The sequence below is a fragment of the Trichomycterus rosablanca genome, chromosome 8, assembly GCF_030014385.1.
Source record: "Trichomycterus rosablanca isolate fTriRos1 chromosome 8, fTriRos1.hap1, whole genome shotgun sequence".
Taxonomy (NCBI): Eukaryota; Metazoa; Chordata; class Actinopteri; order Siluriformes; family Trichomycteridae; genus Trichomycterus; species Trichomycterus rosablanca.
Genome location: NC_085995.1, coordinates 29261905 through 29279791, shown reverse-complemented (window position 1 = coordinate 29279791; position 17887 = coordinate 29261905). Strand labels below are relative to the sequence as shown.

The following is a 17887-nucleotide window of genomic DNA, read 5'->3' as shown; positions in this document are numbered from 1 at the left end:
AACAATATATACTACGTTTCAAGTTATTATTCGTTTCAATACATTTTTATTCAACGAAAAAATGCATTTAAATCATTCTAGCAAGCCAGCAAGAGAGTATCTGCAGGCTGCAATGCCATATTAACCGTCATTAAGTGTTTTAGTTCGCCAAGGCTGTTTAAATATAGTCTAAATTACAAGTATTTATTGAGTGTGAACTCAATTTAATCATTAATAAACTTGCCTATAATTCCTGTTGCGATTGTTTACATTTTAAAACACAAAGCCTGACACTCAGCAGCAACGCATGAGAACAGGTTGCGGGAAAATGTCGCTCCTAGCTCATTTTCATTATGAATTTATTTAACATTTATTACGCACGAATGTAAGCGTATAAAACAAGATGGACCTGCAACAATAAAAAAAAGGAGAAGAAAGAAAGAAAAAACGTGAATATCGCGGTGTTGCAGTTGTCCAGCATGCCCTGCGGTTGGCTGGTCTATACCGCGATATTTCAAAATTGCGGTTAGCGCGACAGCCCTAGTGTGCACAACATTATATTTTCTTTACTTTGAGCTTTATTACGTAGTCATTTTTAACTTGGACTCTTTTACCTTGATGTTACACTTTCTACAGTGATTATTTGTATCTCTCTGTATTTGTAGAGGCTGAGAGATTTTTTCTCAGACATCTCCCAGGAGAAACGGCTGCATTTCCAGCAGCAGCCTCTGATTAGAGGGGCAGAAATTAGGTCTGATGCATTTTATATGAAAGCTATATTCAGCCGAATGAAAACCTTGAATATCGTCTGAAAGAAATCGTACTTACAGATACTCTCAGGCTGGAATGGAGTGGTTAGTCTGAGAAGTGCATGGTTAGCTTTTAAGATTAGCTGAAATTGGTTCTGAGGCTCTTATCTGAAGTCTGTTGTCAACACTGCTCTTTAGGTTCAGTCTGCTCTTATGTTGCTCTTTTTATGTACAGTATGTACACATTGGTAAAACTCAGCAAAATCAAATTTGACAGTAAAAAAGCCTAAGATGTTTTTTTGTTGTAGCCACACTAGTGAATTCTCTTTTTTTTATTCTAAACAGTATATTGAGCATTCACATGTGCCCGAGCCAAGGCATATTATTGCAGTATTTAATCTTTACCCTTTAGTGCAGCAATACAGTGGTCTGGGCCAAATTTCAAATGGTTCCCTACAGTATACTTTAGTGCACTAGTATTGCATTAAATAGGGTGCACCAGTAAAGGCACTTTGTGGAATATACACCGACGAGGCGTAACATTATGACCACTGACAGGTGAAGTGAATAACACTGATTATCTCTTCATCATGGCATCTGTTAGTGGGTGGGATATATTAGGCAGCAAGTGAACATTTTATCCTCAAAGTTGATGTGTTAGAAGCAGGACAAATAGGCAAGCGTGAGGATTTGAGCGAGTTTGACAAGGGCCAAATTGTGATGGCTAGACGCTGGGTCAGAGCATCTCCTAAACTGCAGCTCTTGTGGGGTGTTCCCGGTCTGCAGTGGTCAGTATCTATCAAAAGTGGTCCAAGGAAGGAACAGTGGTAAACCGGCGACATTGATGCACGTGGGGAGCGAAGGCCGGCCGAAGTTAATGCTGGTTCTGATAGAAAGGTGCCAGAATACACAGTGCATCACAGTTTGTTGCGTATGGGTCTGCATAGCCGCACCCCAGTCAGGGTGCCCATGCTTACCCCTGTCCACATTAGGAAGGTGGTCATAATGTTGTGCCTTATCTGTGTATATGGACAATTCAGAAAATAGTTGACACAGCAATACAATAGAATGAACAGTTGTAGCCTAGAGATTAAGGTACTGGACTAGTAATCGAAAAGTTGCTGGTTCAAACCTCACCACTGCCAGGTTGCAATTGTTGGGCCTTTAAGCAAGGCCTTTAACCCTCAATTGCTTAGACAATATACTGTATGTCGCTTTGGATAAAAGCTTCTGCCAAATGTCGAAAATGTAAATGTAGTGTGGGCCACATCCCAACTGGTTTCTACAGTTTACTTTAATGCACTGCATAGGGTCCACCAGTAAAGATACTATGTATATTCAGTACATGTGATTGGGAACCTCTTTTCTTTCTTCTCAGCTCCCAGCAGACTTCAGCAGGCTGCACCTGGCTGACGGGATCCACCCACAGGTGACCCACGTCTCGTCCAGTCTGTCAGGATGTAGCATCACAAGTGATTCTGGGAGCAGCAGCCTGTCTGACATCTACCAGGTAACAACCCCCTCTTACCCCTGCAGACACACTTCATAATGCTTCCTGTGAGGTTCAGCTCTAACCTGAAACCTCTAAACCGTACCTACTTCATAATCCTCTTTGTAAGATAACATTGTCCGCCCTCACACACAGTAGTGTGTGCTTTAAGTGGGCTTTTTATATTTGAAAAGCTTATAATCACTTTCTTTGTACATTTTGTACACTCTTTAATACATTCATTGTCGATTTTATTGAATCTGCCACGTCAGAAGTACACATAACTACATATGAATTATTGATTTGGACTACCTTTTCTGTCATGAATGTAAGTGTGTAAAACATGACGTTAAAATCCTAATGAATAAATAAATATTGATTTGGAAGTGTAGAAAGTTGTAATTTAGTCTTCTAATATTTTGTTACTGATTGATTTTGGCTGGTCCCCTACCTTTATGCTTATAAAAATAGGACTAGTTTGACTGCACTCACGACAAAAGCCTGACGATGAGAACATCATGGTAGCTTCTGTATATTTCTCACAATAAGCATTGTAGAATTTTAGGATCTGTGTAGCCAGGAAGATCACTTGGAGCCAAGGATCCCAAAATCACCTGTACAAACAGTTGCCTATAAGCACAAATTACACGAAACAGGGCGGCACGGTGGCTCGGTGGGTAGCACTGTCGCTTCACAGCAAGAAGGTCTTGGGTTTGATTTCCAGGCAGAGTGGTCCGTGTCCTTTCTGTGTCGAGTTTGCATGTTCTCCCCGTGTCTGTATGAGTTTCCTCCCAGAGTCTAAAGACATGCAAGTGAGGTGAATTAGAGATACAAAATTGTCCATGACTGATCAGTACAGTGATCAGAGGTGTGTTGTCGTGTAGAGGTCTGTCTGAGCGTTGTTGGTGTGTTTGTTTTTGCAGCACAGTCTTCACTTATCAGTCTTGTGCTAATGGTCATGTGTTGAAAGCTCGTTAGCAGATATGTAATTGCCTTATGTGATTCAGGCTCCTACTTGTCACCTGTCCTTCCCTAATACTATCCAATACATTCCTCTGACTGAGCATGTACTTAGCTGATTCTTCTCACATAATTGGTTACATATTATTATATATATATATATACAGTACACACACACACCGATCAGCCATAACATTTAAACCACCTCCACTTACCATACAGAGGCACTTACTGACTGTAGTCCAACTGTTTCTCTGCATGCTTTGTTAGCCCCCTTTGATGCTGTTCTTTAATGGTGAGGACTCTCCCAGGACCACTACAAAGTAGGTATTATTTGGGTGGTGGATCATTCTTAGCACTGCAGTGACACTGACATGGTGGTGGTGTGTTAGTGTGTGTTGTGCCAGTATGAGTGGATAAGGGTGACCAACTAGGTAGGAGTGTCTTATAGAGTGGACAGTGAGTGGACATGGTATTCAAAAACTCCAGCAGCGCTGCTGTGTCTGATCCACTCATACCAGCACAACACACACTAACACACCACCACCATGCCATTGTCACTACAGTGCTGAGGATCATCCACCACCTAAATAATACCTACTCTGTTGTGGTCCTGTGATGGTCCTAACTATTGAAGAACAGGGTGAAAGCAGGCTAGAAAAGTATGTAGAGAAACAGATGGACTACAGTCAGTAATTGTAGAACAAATACAAAGTGCTTCTGTGTGGTAAGTGAAGCAGATGCAATGGACAGTGAGTGTAGAAACAAGGACGTGGTTTTAATGTTCTGGCTGATAGGTGTATGCATATCTATTGTCTATCTATCTATCATCTATATACGTATATATATATATCAGTGGCGATTTCTCTAAGACTGCAAGGGAAGCTCAGCTTCCCCTAAAATGTCCAAAATTAAATGGTCAAATATGTACAGTTGTGTTAACATTTCATTGACTACAAATGCGTTAGAACACGTATATCTCGAAGACGAGTTCGTTCAGAATCAGCTAATTATCACAAATCGACTTGATTTTCTTAACTTAACTCATACATTCCCGTAGCGTCAATGCATTTGCCCGCAGATGCTGAGCGTCTTTTCACTTCTATGGGACTGCGTTGAGGTTTTTTTTTTTATGCTCCGAAACTCGCCTGTCATTGGATAAATGCCTCGATTTTGTCCCGCCCCCGGACGCTGAGCATCTCTGGGGGTGAATGGAGCTGTGGGCAGGTGTGGACGCTGAGCTTCTGCAAGATGATTGGAGGATCAGTGGAAAGGCTGAATCCCGTTTTGATTGACAGCTAGTTTGAGCGCTACACCGTCACATCTCAAACTCAAACTCAAAAGAAGCTTTATTGGCATGACAAATAGGGACATTCGTATTGCCAAAGCAATACACTTCATGCAACCCATTTCAGGCCATTTTCTTGTAAAAGGAACGGAGGGCAGAATTTATGTGTAAATAAACTGACAAATTTTATGATGTAAGCTGACAATGAGCTTCCCCTCTTTGAAAGACCAGCAGCCGCCACTGATATATATACGTATATACAGGTCCTTCTCAAAAAATTAGCATATTGTGATAAAGTTCATTATTTTCCATAATGTAATGATAAAAATTAAACTTTCATATATTTTAGATTCATTGCACACCAACTGAAATATTTCAGGTCTTTTATTGTTTTAATACTGATGATTTTGGCATACAGCTCATGAAAACCCAAAATTCCTATCTCAAAAAATTAGCATATCATGAAAAGGTTCTCTAAACGAGCTATTAACCTAATCATCTGAATCAACGAATTAACTCTAAACACCTGCAAAAGATTCCTGAGGCTTTTAAAAACTCCCAGCCTGGTTCATTACTCAAAACTGCAATCATGGGTAAGACTGCCGACCTGACTGCTGTCCAGAAGGCCATCATTGACACCCTCAAGCAAGAGGGTAAGACACAGAAAGAAATTTCTGAACGAATAGGCTGTTCCCAGAGTGCTGTATCAAGGCACCTCAGTGGGAAGTCTGTGGGAAGGAAAAAGTGTGGCAGAAAACGCTGCACAACGAGAAGAGGTGACCGGACCCTGAGGAAGATTGTGGAGAAGGGCCGATTCCAGACCTTGGGGGACCTGCGGAAGCAGTGGACTGAGTCTGGAGTAGAAACATCCAGAGCCACCGTGCACAGGCGTGTGCAGGAAATGGGCTACAGGTGCCGCATTCCCCAGGTCAAGCCACTTTTGAACCAGAAACAGCGGCAGAAGCGCCTGACCTGGGCTACAGAGAAGCAGCACTGGACTGTTGCTCAGTGGTCCAAAGTACTGTTTTCGGAAATCAAGGTGCCAGAGTCTGGAGGAAGACTGGGGAGAAGGAAATGCCAAAATGCCTGAAGTCCAGTGTCAAGTACCCACAGTCAGTGATGGTCTGGGGTGCCATGTCAGCTGCTGGTGTTGGTCCACTGTGTTTTATCAAGGGCAGGGTCAATGCAGCTAGCTATCAGGAGATTTTGGAGCACTTCATGCTTCCATCTGCTGAAAAGCTTTATGGAGATGAAGATTTCATTTTTCAGCACGACCTGGCACCTGCTTACAGTGCCAAAACCACTGGTGAATGGTTTACTGACCATGGTATTACTGTGCTCAATTGGCCTGCCAACTCTCCTGACCTGAACCCCATAGAGAATCTGTGGGATATTGTGAAGAGAAAGTTGAGAGACACAAGACCCAACACTCTGGATGAGCTTAAGGCCGCTATCGAAGCATCCTGGGCCTCCATAACACCTCAGCAGTGCCACAGGCTGATTGCCTCCATGCCACGCCGCATTGAAGCAGTCATTTCTGCAAAAGGATTCCCGACCAAGTATTGAGTGCATAACTGAACATAATTATTTGAAGGTTGACTTTTTTTGTATTAAAAACACTTTTCTTTTATTGGTCGGATGAAATATGCTAATTTTTTGAGATAGGAATTTTGGGTTTTCATGAGCTGTATGCCAAAATCATCAGTATTAAAACAATAAAAGACCTGAAATATTTCAGTTGGTGTGCAATGAATCTAAAATATATGAAAGTTTAATTTTTATCATTACATTATGGAAAATAATGAACTTTATCACAATATGCTAATTTTTTGAGAAGGACCTGTATATACACAGTGGGGGAAATAAGTATTTGATCCCCTGCTGATTTTGTAAGTTTACCCCCTTACAAAGGGAGCTGGGAGCACCATTAGTAATTAGTAAGAAAGTAATTTTAGTAAGAAAACCATTAGTAACACACTTCACCGTAATGGATTGAGATCCTGCAGTGCCCGCAAAGTCCCTTTGTTCAAGAAGGCTCATGTACAGGCCCGTCTGAAGTTTGCCAATGAACACCTGAATGATTCAGAGAAAGCTTGGGAGAATGTGATATGGTCAGATGAGACCAAAATTGAGCTCTTTGGCATCAACTCCACTCGCCGTGTTTGGAGGCAAAGAAATGCCCGGTGGGAATGGTGTTCTTGGGGTCAAATCCAGCATTTCTCTGCTCCCAGCTCCCTTGAGATCATTGACAAGCTCCTCCCGTGTAATTCTGGACTGACCTCACCTTTCTCAGAATCATTCTTACCCCACCAGGTGAGATCTTGCATGGAGCTCCAGAGTGAGGGTGATTGACTGTGATCTTGTATTTCTTCCATTTTTGAATTATCGCACCGACAGTGGTCTCTTTCTCACCAAGCTTCTTGCTGATGGTCTTGTAGCTCATTCCAGCCTTGTGCAGGTCTACAATCTTGTCCCTGACGTCCTTTGATAGCTCTTTGGTCTTGCCCATGGTGGTCGAGAGATTTGAACGGAAGAAACTGATTCTGTGACAGGAGTCTTTTATACAGGGACAGGACTAATTTGTGTGCCTCATGGGCACATAACCGGTCTGTGGGGGTCAGAATTCTTGCTGGTTGGTAGGGGATCAAATACTTATTTCCCTTAATTAAATACAAATTAATTTATAACTTTTATTTAATGTTTTTTTTCTGGATTTTTTGTTGATATTCTGTCTCTCTCTGTTAAAATAAACCTTCCATAAAAATTATAGACTGTTTAAGTCTTTGTAAGGGGGTAAACTTACAAAATCAGCAGGGGATCAAATACTTATTTCCCCCACTGTATATATATACAGTCTATCACAAAAGTGAGTACACCCCTCACATTTCTGCAAATATTTCATTATATCTTTTCATGGGACAACACTATAGACATGAAACTTGGATATAACTTAGAGTAGTCAGTGTACAGCTTGTATAGCAGTGTAGATTTACTGTCTTCTGAAAATAACTCAACACACAGCCATTAATGTCTAAATAGCTGGCAACATAAGTGAGTACACCCCACAGTGAACATGTCCAAATTGTGCCCAAATGTGTCGTTGTCCCTCCCTGGTGTCATGTGTCAAGGTCCCAGGTGTAAATGGGGAGCAGGGCTGTTAAATTAGGTGTTTTGGGTACAATTCTCTCATACTGGCCACTGGATATTAAACATGGCACCTCATGGCAAAGAACTCTCTGAGGATGTGAGAAATAGAATTGTTGCTCTCCACAAAGATGGCCTGGGCTATAAGAAGATTGCTAACACCCTGAAACTGAGCTACAGCATGGTGGCCAAGGTCATACAGCGGTTTTCCAGGACAGGTTCCACTCGGAACAGGCTTCGCCAGGGTCGACCAAAGAAGTTGAGTCCACGTGTTCGGCGTCATATCCAGAGGTTGGCTTTAAAAAATAGACACATGAGTGCTGCCAGCATTGCTGCAGAGGTTGAAGACATGGGAGGTCAGCCTGTCAGTGCTAAGACCATACGCCGCACACTGCATCAACTCGGTCTGCATGGTCGTCATCCCAGAAGGAAGCTGACGCACAAGAAAGCCCGCAAACAGTTTGCTGAAGACAAGCAGTCCAAGAACATGGATTACTGGAATGCCCTGTGGTCTGACGAGACCAAGATAAACTTGTTTGGCTCAGATGGTGTCCAGCATGTGTGGCGGCGCCCTGGTGAGAAGTACCAAGACAACTGTATCTTGCCTACAGTCAAGCATGGTGGTGGTAGCATCATGGTCTTGGGCTGCATGAGTGTTGCTGGCACTGGGGAGCTGCAGTTCATTGAGGGAAACATGAATTCCAACATGTACTGTGACATTCTGAAACAGAGCATGATCCCCTCCCTTCGAAAACTGGGCCTCATGGCAGTTTTCCAACAGGATAACGACCCCAAACACAACCTCCAAGATGACAACTGCCTTGCTGAGGAAGCTGAAGGTAAAGGTGATGGACTAAACCCAATTGAGCACCTGTGGCGCATCCTCAAGTGGAAGGTGGAGGAGTTCAAGGTGTCTAACATCCACCAGCTCCGTGATGTCATCATGGAGGAGTGGAAGAGGATTCCAGTAGCAACCTGTGCAGCTCTGGTGAATTCCATGCCCAGGAGGGTTAAGGCAGTGATAATAATGGTGGTCACACAAAATATTGACACTTTGGGCACAATTTGGACATGTTCACTGTGGGGTGTACTCACTTATGTTGCAGCTATTTAGACATTAATGGCTGTGTGTTGAGTTATTTTTAGAAGACAGTAAATCTACACTGCTATACAAGTTGTACACTGACTACTCTAAGTTATATCCAAGTTTTATTTCTATAGTGTTGTCCCATGAAAAGATATAATAAAATATTTGCAGAAATGTGAGGGGTGTACTCACTTTTGTGATACACTGTATATATATATATATAAACCCTTTTTTTTTACCTTCCTCTTACCCGCTTTATCTCCCAATCTTGTATTTTCCAATTCCCAACTGTGAATCCGCTGCAGCTTTCTTAATACCTGATTTGATCAAGGAGAGTCGGATTACCACACTAGGCTTCATGGCCTTGTTTGACTTCTCTCGCTTAAACACACCAGTTGTGTTTGTGTGGATGGCCGGCTAGGTCGGTGGCTTGGCTGAGATTCAACTAGAGACTTGAGTGCCCAAAAATAACATTTTTAAATAATTAAAAAATGACTTCTTTTCCGCTTTCGGTTCACTGGTTAATCATTCACATCCATGTTACTGACATTTCTAGTTTTGTAGTGGTTTTGTATTATTTTGTAAATGTGTGCTGTTTTAGACTTATCTTGAAGTGACTCTGGGCTGCTTTTGTCATGATTTGGCAACCAATCAACTGAGACTTAAGACAGGCACATGCCAGATGTAAATGGCGTTATGTGTTTGTTCACCATTCCAAGGTGCAGGTTAAAGCCAGGTTTAAATGAGGCTTTTGTGCACCAGCAAAGTTACATCACAATGATTTTCTGCTCTACTATCTACCCCTTCTTGTAGAAAAAATCCTGTATCCTCATCATCAAAGCTGGCAACATGGCTGCCTTTTTGCATTTAAATAAAACATGGCACAGGTTCTTCAGAGGCTTGAAAGCATTGATCCAAAAATAGCTCGGCTGAATTATTAATGCTCAATTCGCGCTCATCCGAGCTGTCCGAACAGCGCTGTGATTCGCACTCAGCAGTTGGAAAATAGATTGGGTCTTTATCGTCGAGGCGGGGATTTGCAGCACCCACGGACGTTTTTCCCAGATTAGCTCTTAATGGTTTTCATGATAAACTTTTCTCCGGCTGCTCAGCATACATCACTCATTGTGGTCGAGTTACAGATTGGTGGAAATCAGCCAGGATGATAAATTAAATAAACCCAAAAGCATTATGTAGTTGTCTAGTTAAACAGCATGGACTGTAATTGCTGCTATTTTTGATGCATTACAATGTGCTATAAGCTTTTTTCTGATTACAGGTTGTGGCATAAAGTCTATTGTTAAATTGCCATAGATGTTTTTTTTCCCTAGTTTACATCTTGGTAAAGTGCCATAGGTGGATTGGCACATAATTTATCTTTTATATATTTTATTTATTTATTTTAACTTATTACTGGAAATATTACTGAAAATATTACCTGTTTAGGTGGAGCAGGTAGAAAATTTGAACACATTAAAACATATTATTAAATATATTTTATTTAATGATATAAAATTATATTATTATAATATTTTTATTTATTTATGTAATATTTTATTTAATTAAAATAATTTATATTTTTTTATTTTATTTTATATATTTTAATTAATATTTATTTACCCAAAATTGTATTTAACTTCTGCAGTATCCATAATGACTGTAGCAGTGCTAGTTCTCAGCTAATGAAATTTCAAAAATACACCAGATATTTTTAAAAAAAGTATAATTTTATATATTATAATATATTTTAATAAAAGTATTCTGAACATTTATTCTATACATACAGTATTTGTAAACTGCCCTCTTCACGTCTCTTCATAGATGTTATTGGTCTTTAACTAGGCAGTGGCATGGCGGGTCAGTGGGTAGCACTGTCGCCTCACAGCAAGAAGGTCCCAGGTGAAGTGGTCCGGGTCCTTTCTGTGTGTAGTTTCCATGTTCTCTCTGTGTCTGTATGGGTTTCCTCCGGGAGCTCCGGTTTCCTCCCACAGTCCAAACACATTCAAGTGAGGTGAATTGGAGATACAAAATTGTCCATGACTGTGTTTGACATTAAAGACTTGAACTGATGAACCTTGTGTAACCAGTAATGTGTTCTGTCATGAATGTAACCAAAGTGTGTAAAACATGACGTTAAAATCTTAATAAATAAATAAATAAATGAATAAACCTTAAATAGGCCACTGACTGGCATTCAGGAACTTGCCTTGAAGCCACTCCAGTGTTGTTTTGGGTGTATGCTTTTGCATTACTATCATGTTGTCCCAGACTGAGTTTGGATGTTTCTGTATTTGGCTATTTTCCTGTCCTTGTTGCTGAGAGGCACAAGAGGTTTGCATAGGATTTTTGTTGCTCCTTTGGAATGACTTTTGAGTTCTCCCCCACCCCCTTGGCCAATGTCTTTCCCAGATGAATGGCCCGGCTGAATGGCCAACTTTAAATAAGGTTCAAGATCGACAGCCAATCGTTGTTCATGCAGCCACCCAGCCCAGTCGCAAGGCAGAGCTGAGATTCGATACGATGTATTCGAAACCCCAACTCTGGTGTGCTCGCATACTTTTTACCGCTGCGCCACCTGAGCGGCCTGTGCTAAGCTTCTTTCATTTCATCCTGGACAAATCATTATATACTGTTTTGTATCCATGCCCTGATCTATACCCTGCCACTGTTTGATTACACTGATTCCTTAGCTTTCTTCTTCTTTTTCTGATTTTGGCTGTTCCCGTTAGGGTAGGGATCATTTATCTCCATCTAGCCCTGTTCTGAGCATCCTCCTCTGTCTCCCCACCACCTGCATGTCCTCCCTCACCACACCCAAATACCTTCTCATTGGCCTTTCTCTCCCCTTCCTCCTGTCTGGCGATTCTATTCTCAGCCCATATCCCCAAAATAACCCTCATTCCTCAGACTGAGACTAAAAAATTGTTCGATATTGTGTTTAAGTTAAGACTTTCAGTCAAGTTAAATTTCTAGTTTTATTGATTGTTCATTGCAGAGAATTTCCTAACTTTGTCCTCACAATTTCTTAGCTAAATATATTCTAGGTTTCTTTCTATGAAATTGTAATGTTTATTTACCCAAGATTTGGACTGTTTGCATGTTTGCCTCCCATAATTCCCACCTCTGCCTTAAAGATCCTCCCACTTATGGACTCTGAGTGGTCCTTAACACCAGCATGCTTTAATATTTAATGAGTCGTTCGGACGTCACTTGAGGAGAAGTGACATACAATGAGGCTAAAAAATTAAACTCTCTGAGCAGTCGGGTTTATGAGAATGAGGATAGGAGTAGATTTTTATGGACGCTTGGACCACAGTGAATTGCCGGGAGGGTCATTTTAGGTGGACAGTGCCTCAGTTAGTGTCTTCTGTGATGAGCTGAGTGGCCTGCTTACCTGCAACAACACTGAATAGTGAGTACTGAGCCCTTTGTTTGGAACAGCTGTCATCAGTGATCTTGGTCTTCTGCTTCTTCTTGTGTGGCATTATGATGACTTGTGATGTCTCTCACCCACAAAGGTGCCAGACGTGAACCACTTGAACCTTTTTTAATGATAGCAATGAATAGATTTGATGTGATGTTTAAGGGAAGGTCTGTTTTAATGACTTTTGTAACTCATGTTTGATTGATTGCCTGATAGCATGGACTGTAATTGCTGTTATGTTTGATGCATTACAAAAATGCAGCAGTGTGTCGTAAGCTTTTTTTTATTTTTTATTAAAGGTTGTGGCATAAGGTTGTGGCATAGATGGCATTTCATGAGTTTACATGGTGGATTGGCAAATTATTTATTTTTATATATTTTATTCATTTAGCCATTAAGGTAGAGCAGGTAGAAGATTTGAACACATTAAAAATATATTATTAAGTAGTCTTTTTTAATTCTTATTTATTTACCCTTAAATTGTATTTAACTTCTACAGTCTGAATAACATCTCCATAATGCTAGTTTTTTTAGGTAATTAAATATCAAAAATACAGCAGATATTTTAGTTCATCACGTTTTTTAAAATAAATATTTAATATCTGTAATTTATAAGTATTCTGACCATTCATTCAATACATTGTAGAAGCTTGAACTCATGTTTCATTGATTGCCTGGTAAATGAAAGTAATACATATATTTGATGTGATGTGAATTTATATTAGTTCCAAACCCCCACACCCACCCGGTGTCAATTTTTAAAACCCAGTGTGGCCCTTGAGCCGAAAAGTTTGCCCACCCCTGGTTTAGTCAGTAAGGGCATGTTTGTATGAATGTGATATATGAATGAATTAAGTAGTAATAAGAATAATACGTATAAGTTAAAGTAAATATTTTTTAACCCAAACTGTTTTTCCTTCCCACAAACCTCCCAGTTCATAAATAATGGCACAGGCTTGCCGGTGTGGTTTAGGACAGGGTTGGATGGTTAGAGGTTGAATGAGGGAAGACCATCAAGTTTCTCAAAATAAAAATTGATATCTGTAATTTATTAAAGTATTCTGACCATTCATTCAATACATTGTAGAAGCTTGAACCTATGTTTGTTTGATTACCTGGTATATGACAGTAATGAATAGATTTGATGTGAGGTTTAAAGGAAGGTCTGTTTTAATTACTCCTGTAACTCATGTTTGATTGATTGCCTGGTATTGTGTTATTGTAGATTGTAGGTTTAAACTATTGATTATAGTTTCTCTCTCTCTCTTTGCTTTTCTGTTCAATCCAATATTTGTTGTTACAGCTGGGCAAAAAAGAGAACAACACGGCCATTATAATGTCATTTTTGTATTGTAATTAATGAAAAATGAATAGTCTTCGCCAGGATTAATTTATAGTAGATGTCTAAGTGTAGCTAAATTAGCAGGGCTGGTCTCATGAAGCTAGCTGGATCTCTAACTAGATTATTAGTTAGTCTAGGCTAGCTATTGCAAAAGTTGTGTATAAACTATGCTTTATTTTTAATAACAGAAGCCTAAAAACGAGACGCATATTCCAGGGGGTTGCAACACTATTTGTCACCAATTGTAAACATTCTGTATTTAGGCTTCAGTTTTTGCTATTACTTTACTTTATAGCTCCGGTTTCCTCCCACAGTCCAAAGACATGCAAGTGAGGTGAATTGGAGATACTAAATCGTCCATGACTGTGTCGATATAACCTTGTGAAGTGATGAATCTTGTGTAACCAGTAACTACTAGGGATGTAACGATGCACCACAAGACAGTTAAAAATTGATTCACATGTATTCGGTTTACATGTATGATGAATTGATATTCACTTTAAACAGCAGAGGGAACTGGCGCTATTCACCTCGCCTGGTTGACGTCACTACATGGTTGCCAGGTTCGGAATTTTCCAGCCAAATTTATTTATATGAGGATACTTTCTTTATTTGTATTATTCATTTATTTATTTAATGTGGGATTTATTTAATTTCAGTTTTTTTTACTCAAAAAAGGAAATGTGCAGCATTGTTTTGCATAGTTTGTACCTTAGAAATAAAAGGGCATTCATTATTTAGATAAATAAAAGATAAGCACAAATACAGTATTTTAATTTGATTTTTTTAAAGAGAAACAATAAAAGGAAACTGTCATAATTTGTCTTCAATTTCATTTTGTTTAAAAGATCAGGAAAAAATTGTATCATGAACCCAGTATCTTGAATCACATCGCATCGTGGGACGTTAAAATCTTAATAAACAAACAAACAACTTTATAACCATATTTATTTATTAATTTTCAGGCCACAGAAAGTGAGCCTGGCGACATGGACCTGAGTGGTCTTCCCGAGACCGCAGTCGACTCTGAGGAGGACGACGATGAGGAAGACATCGAACGTGCCTCAGATCCGCTCATGAGCCGAGACATTGTCCGTGACTGCCTGGAGAAAGACCCCATGGACCGTACAGATGATGATATAGGTAAGACATTTGTATTTTATTAATTTATGTACATTATTCAGGGAATTAGAATAGTTGAGTTTGTCTTTTAAAGAATCAGCCTAAGAAAAAAATACATTGTCCAACTTGCTATAAAACTGTTTAGTCAGTAAGGTCATGATTGTATGAATGTGATAAAAGAATCATTTAAGGAGTAACAAGAATAATAGGTGCAAGATAAAGTAAATAAACCAAAACAGTTAATAAATAATGGCACAGACTTGCCAGTGTGGTTTAGTACAGGGTTTGATGGTTAGAGGTTGAATGAGGGAAGCAGCGAGGAGGGGGGATGCAGTATTTTTCTAGGTCACTCACGTGACAGGGCTTCCCCAAGCACATAAAACTTTGATTCACTGGCCATCTCTTCACGCTTCGCTTTAGCACTGACATTCCTAACACAGAGCAGCCATTACCCAGACATGCCGTGGGCAGGAGGGGATAACACAAACACGTGCAACACACACCAGCCCCTGTCAGCTTTATGAAGCTTTGATATGAGCTGGACTTGATTTATTGGACACACCAAGCAAACTAAAGAAAATGACAGTTTTTTTTCGCAACCTACTGGTGCAGCTAACACTGATTCTAAATAACAGTAATTCCTGAAGCTTTAAACAAAGTATTTATTTTCAGAAAAGCTATGCCATGTGGGCTCGCTTGGGACAGCGGTCTAATGCACTTGCCCACCAACATTTGATGCTTTACAGTCAATTAACAAGTATGTAGACGGCCACACCCATTGCTAAGAGGTATATAAAATCTATTCTATAAAAGAAAGTATATGCTTTAAACTGTGTGAACAGTTTAGGGAAGGTACTTTCCGTCCAAGATCAGTGCCTGACCTTAAAAATTACTCAAATGCTCAAATGCTAAGCACAAATTTCCACAAACACACTTGTGCAAATCTTGTGGAAAGCCTTTACAGAAGAGAAGAGGCTGTTATAGCTGCAAAAAAGGCCTCCATTGTTATGAAATGATTTGGAATGGGATGTCCAATTTAACAGTCTAATACACCATCATGAAAACCAAGATTTAAGTCTCAGCAGTGTTGCTGGCCTGGTCAGGCACTTTACAGATGTAACTGGTCATGTCTAAGCAAGGGACGGCTGAGTTGAAATTCACATTTTTGCTGATGTAACTGTGACTCCTGTCCGATTTAGATGCTGATACAAGTGGATTACAGAGCCTGACATAAGAGTTCACAGAGTTCCTCTGTTCGTGTTAAACCTGTCTGTAGGATTGTGTTGATGTTCATTAAAAATGTTAGCAACAGCTTTACTTAATGTTAGAAGAGGAGTCTCTTAGCCTGAGGTCCTCGTACTCCAGTGTAGGTGCTGTGAGTGCAATGGAATTGGAAATTATTTAGGGAAGATGGGTGGGTGGATCACTGGCTTGGAACATAGAGTCATGGCTTGTTCGATGTACAGTGGATTCAGACCCCCTGGCTTTTTGTACACTTTATTGAGTTGTTTTTGAATAAATATAATTGCCAGATAACCCATCGATCTACACAAATCACCCACGATGATAAAGTGAAGACATTTCACAAGTATTTAGACCCTTTATTATATACTTTATTAAGTGCTTCTTTAGCAGAACCTACAGCTATAGAGTGCCAGTCTTCTTGGCTATGTCTAACCAAGTTTGCACCCCTACATTGGCAGATGCCCAATTTGGTCAGACGACAACTCTAGAAAGATTCACTGTTGTGTCAGTCTTCTTCCCTTTAAAAATTATTGAGACATGTGTGGTCCTGGGAACACACAAAGCCCTAAATACAGTGTCTAGATCTAAATCTAGACACATTTGAGAATAGAGCGAACATGATGCACCTGACCACAATTTGAGGTGCTAGGGTTTTAATTCTTCTCTGAATAAGAGATTTCAGTTAATTTAGTTTTGAAAAAATAAATAAATAAATAAATAAAAATTCACTTTGTCATAAAGTGTAGATTAATGAGTAAAAATGGCATGTGTGCAATAAAGTTTTGGATAGCAAACTCCTACTCAGGTCAATAAACTGTGTAGTAGAAGCCACCTACAATAATTATGTTAATGCATATAAATAAAACACAATCCTGTCATTTTCTGTTGTAGCAGGCTTTGTGTTCCCATTACGTCTTGAGAAGTCAAGCTGTATGTTCTGATCTGAGTGATAAATGGCCCACATTTCCCTCGTTTGTCTGTTTTCCTTTGTCTTTCATTCCTGCATTGTCTTTTTAACACGCTTGCAATACTCACTGCCATTTTCCACAGAGCAATTACTGGAGTTCATGCACCAGCTGCCAGCCTTTGCCAACATGACCATGTCCGTAAGGAGGGAGCTGTGTGCGGTCATGGTGTTCGCCGTGGTTGAGCGGGCTGGAACCATCGTCCTTAATGATGGCGAGGAGGTCAGTCTCAATCACCAATGCACTGGAATTTCAGATATGATAAGCACCAAATTATTACAACCATATATGTAGCTTTTGATTAATATGGACAATTTAGGAATTTTGCTGTCCCTTTGTTTACAAAAACAAAACAGAAACACATTTGACTTAAATTCTACTTATCTGACCTGCCTAATTATAAAATAGTCATTTTCATTTATATTTATTTCTTTGCAGTTATGCATTTGGCAAAAATTATTATTATGTAAAGCAGTGGTCCCCAACCACCAGGCCGCAGGCTATTTATTACCGGGCCGCACAGAAAGAATAAATAATTAGAGATCGCTAGAAAACCTGTTTTCACTGCTTCTATTTTGGGTGTTATTGTCTCATGTCACCCCTAGGTGGGGGTTTTTGAGCAAATCCTTCCTCCCCTGCCGGTCCGTGAAATTATATCTTATATGAAACCGGTCCGTGGTGCAAAAAAGGTTGGGGACCGCTGATTTAAAGCAACTTACTAATGATACATGATTTAATCCAACCAAAGTATCTTGATTAAGAGCCCAGTGGTGGGGCTTAAATAATAACCATCTAATCAATAGTCCAGTACATTAACCACTTATCCTTCACTGGCCCATTTAGTAAACCCATTCATTGGTTGAAATAGTTTTAAACAGAGGACAGGTTAAATGTATGAGCAATACACTTGCAAAAGATATAACACCATATACAAGAACATAAAGTAATTGACCCCTTTCTAATTACCTTAGTCATTTCATATTTATTTCAGATCATTAAACACAAAAACAACATTTCTTTTCAAGAACATTCAAGCACATAGTTATCCAACACCCCTATCCTTTTTGTGACAAATTAATTGCCTTCTTAATAA

General features: G+C 39.8%; 1 protein-coding gene across 7 annotated transcripts in view; it reads left to right on the top strand.

Moving 5' to 3' along the window:
* Window positions 1-17887, top strand: part of rapgef2b (Rap guanine nucleotide exchange factor 2b) — a 189654-nt gene that overhangs the window by 133704 nt on the left and 38063 nt on the right. For all 7 annotated transcript variants that reach the window (XM_063000661.1, XM_063000660.1, XM_063000659.1 and 4 more), the window contains 3 exons: window positions 2107-2238; window positions 14428-14605; window positions 16880-17016. In XM_063000661.1, the coding sequence (XP_062856731.1) occupies window positions 2107-2238; window positions 14428-14605; window positions 16880-17016 (447 nt within the window). The remainder of the gene's footprint in view (window positions 1-2106; window positions 2239-14427; window positions 14606-16879; window positions 17017-17887) is intronic.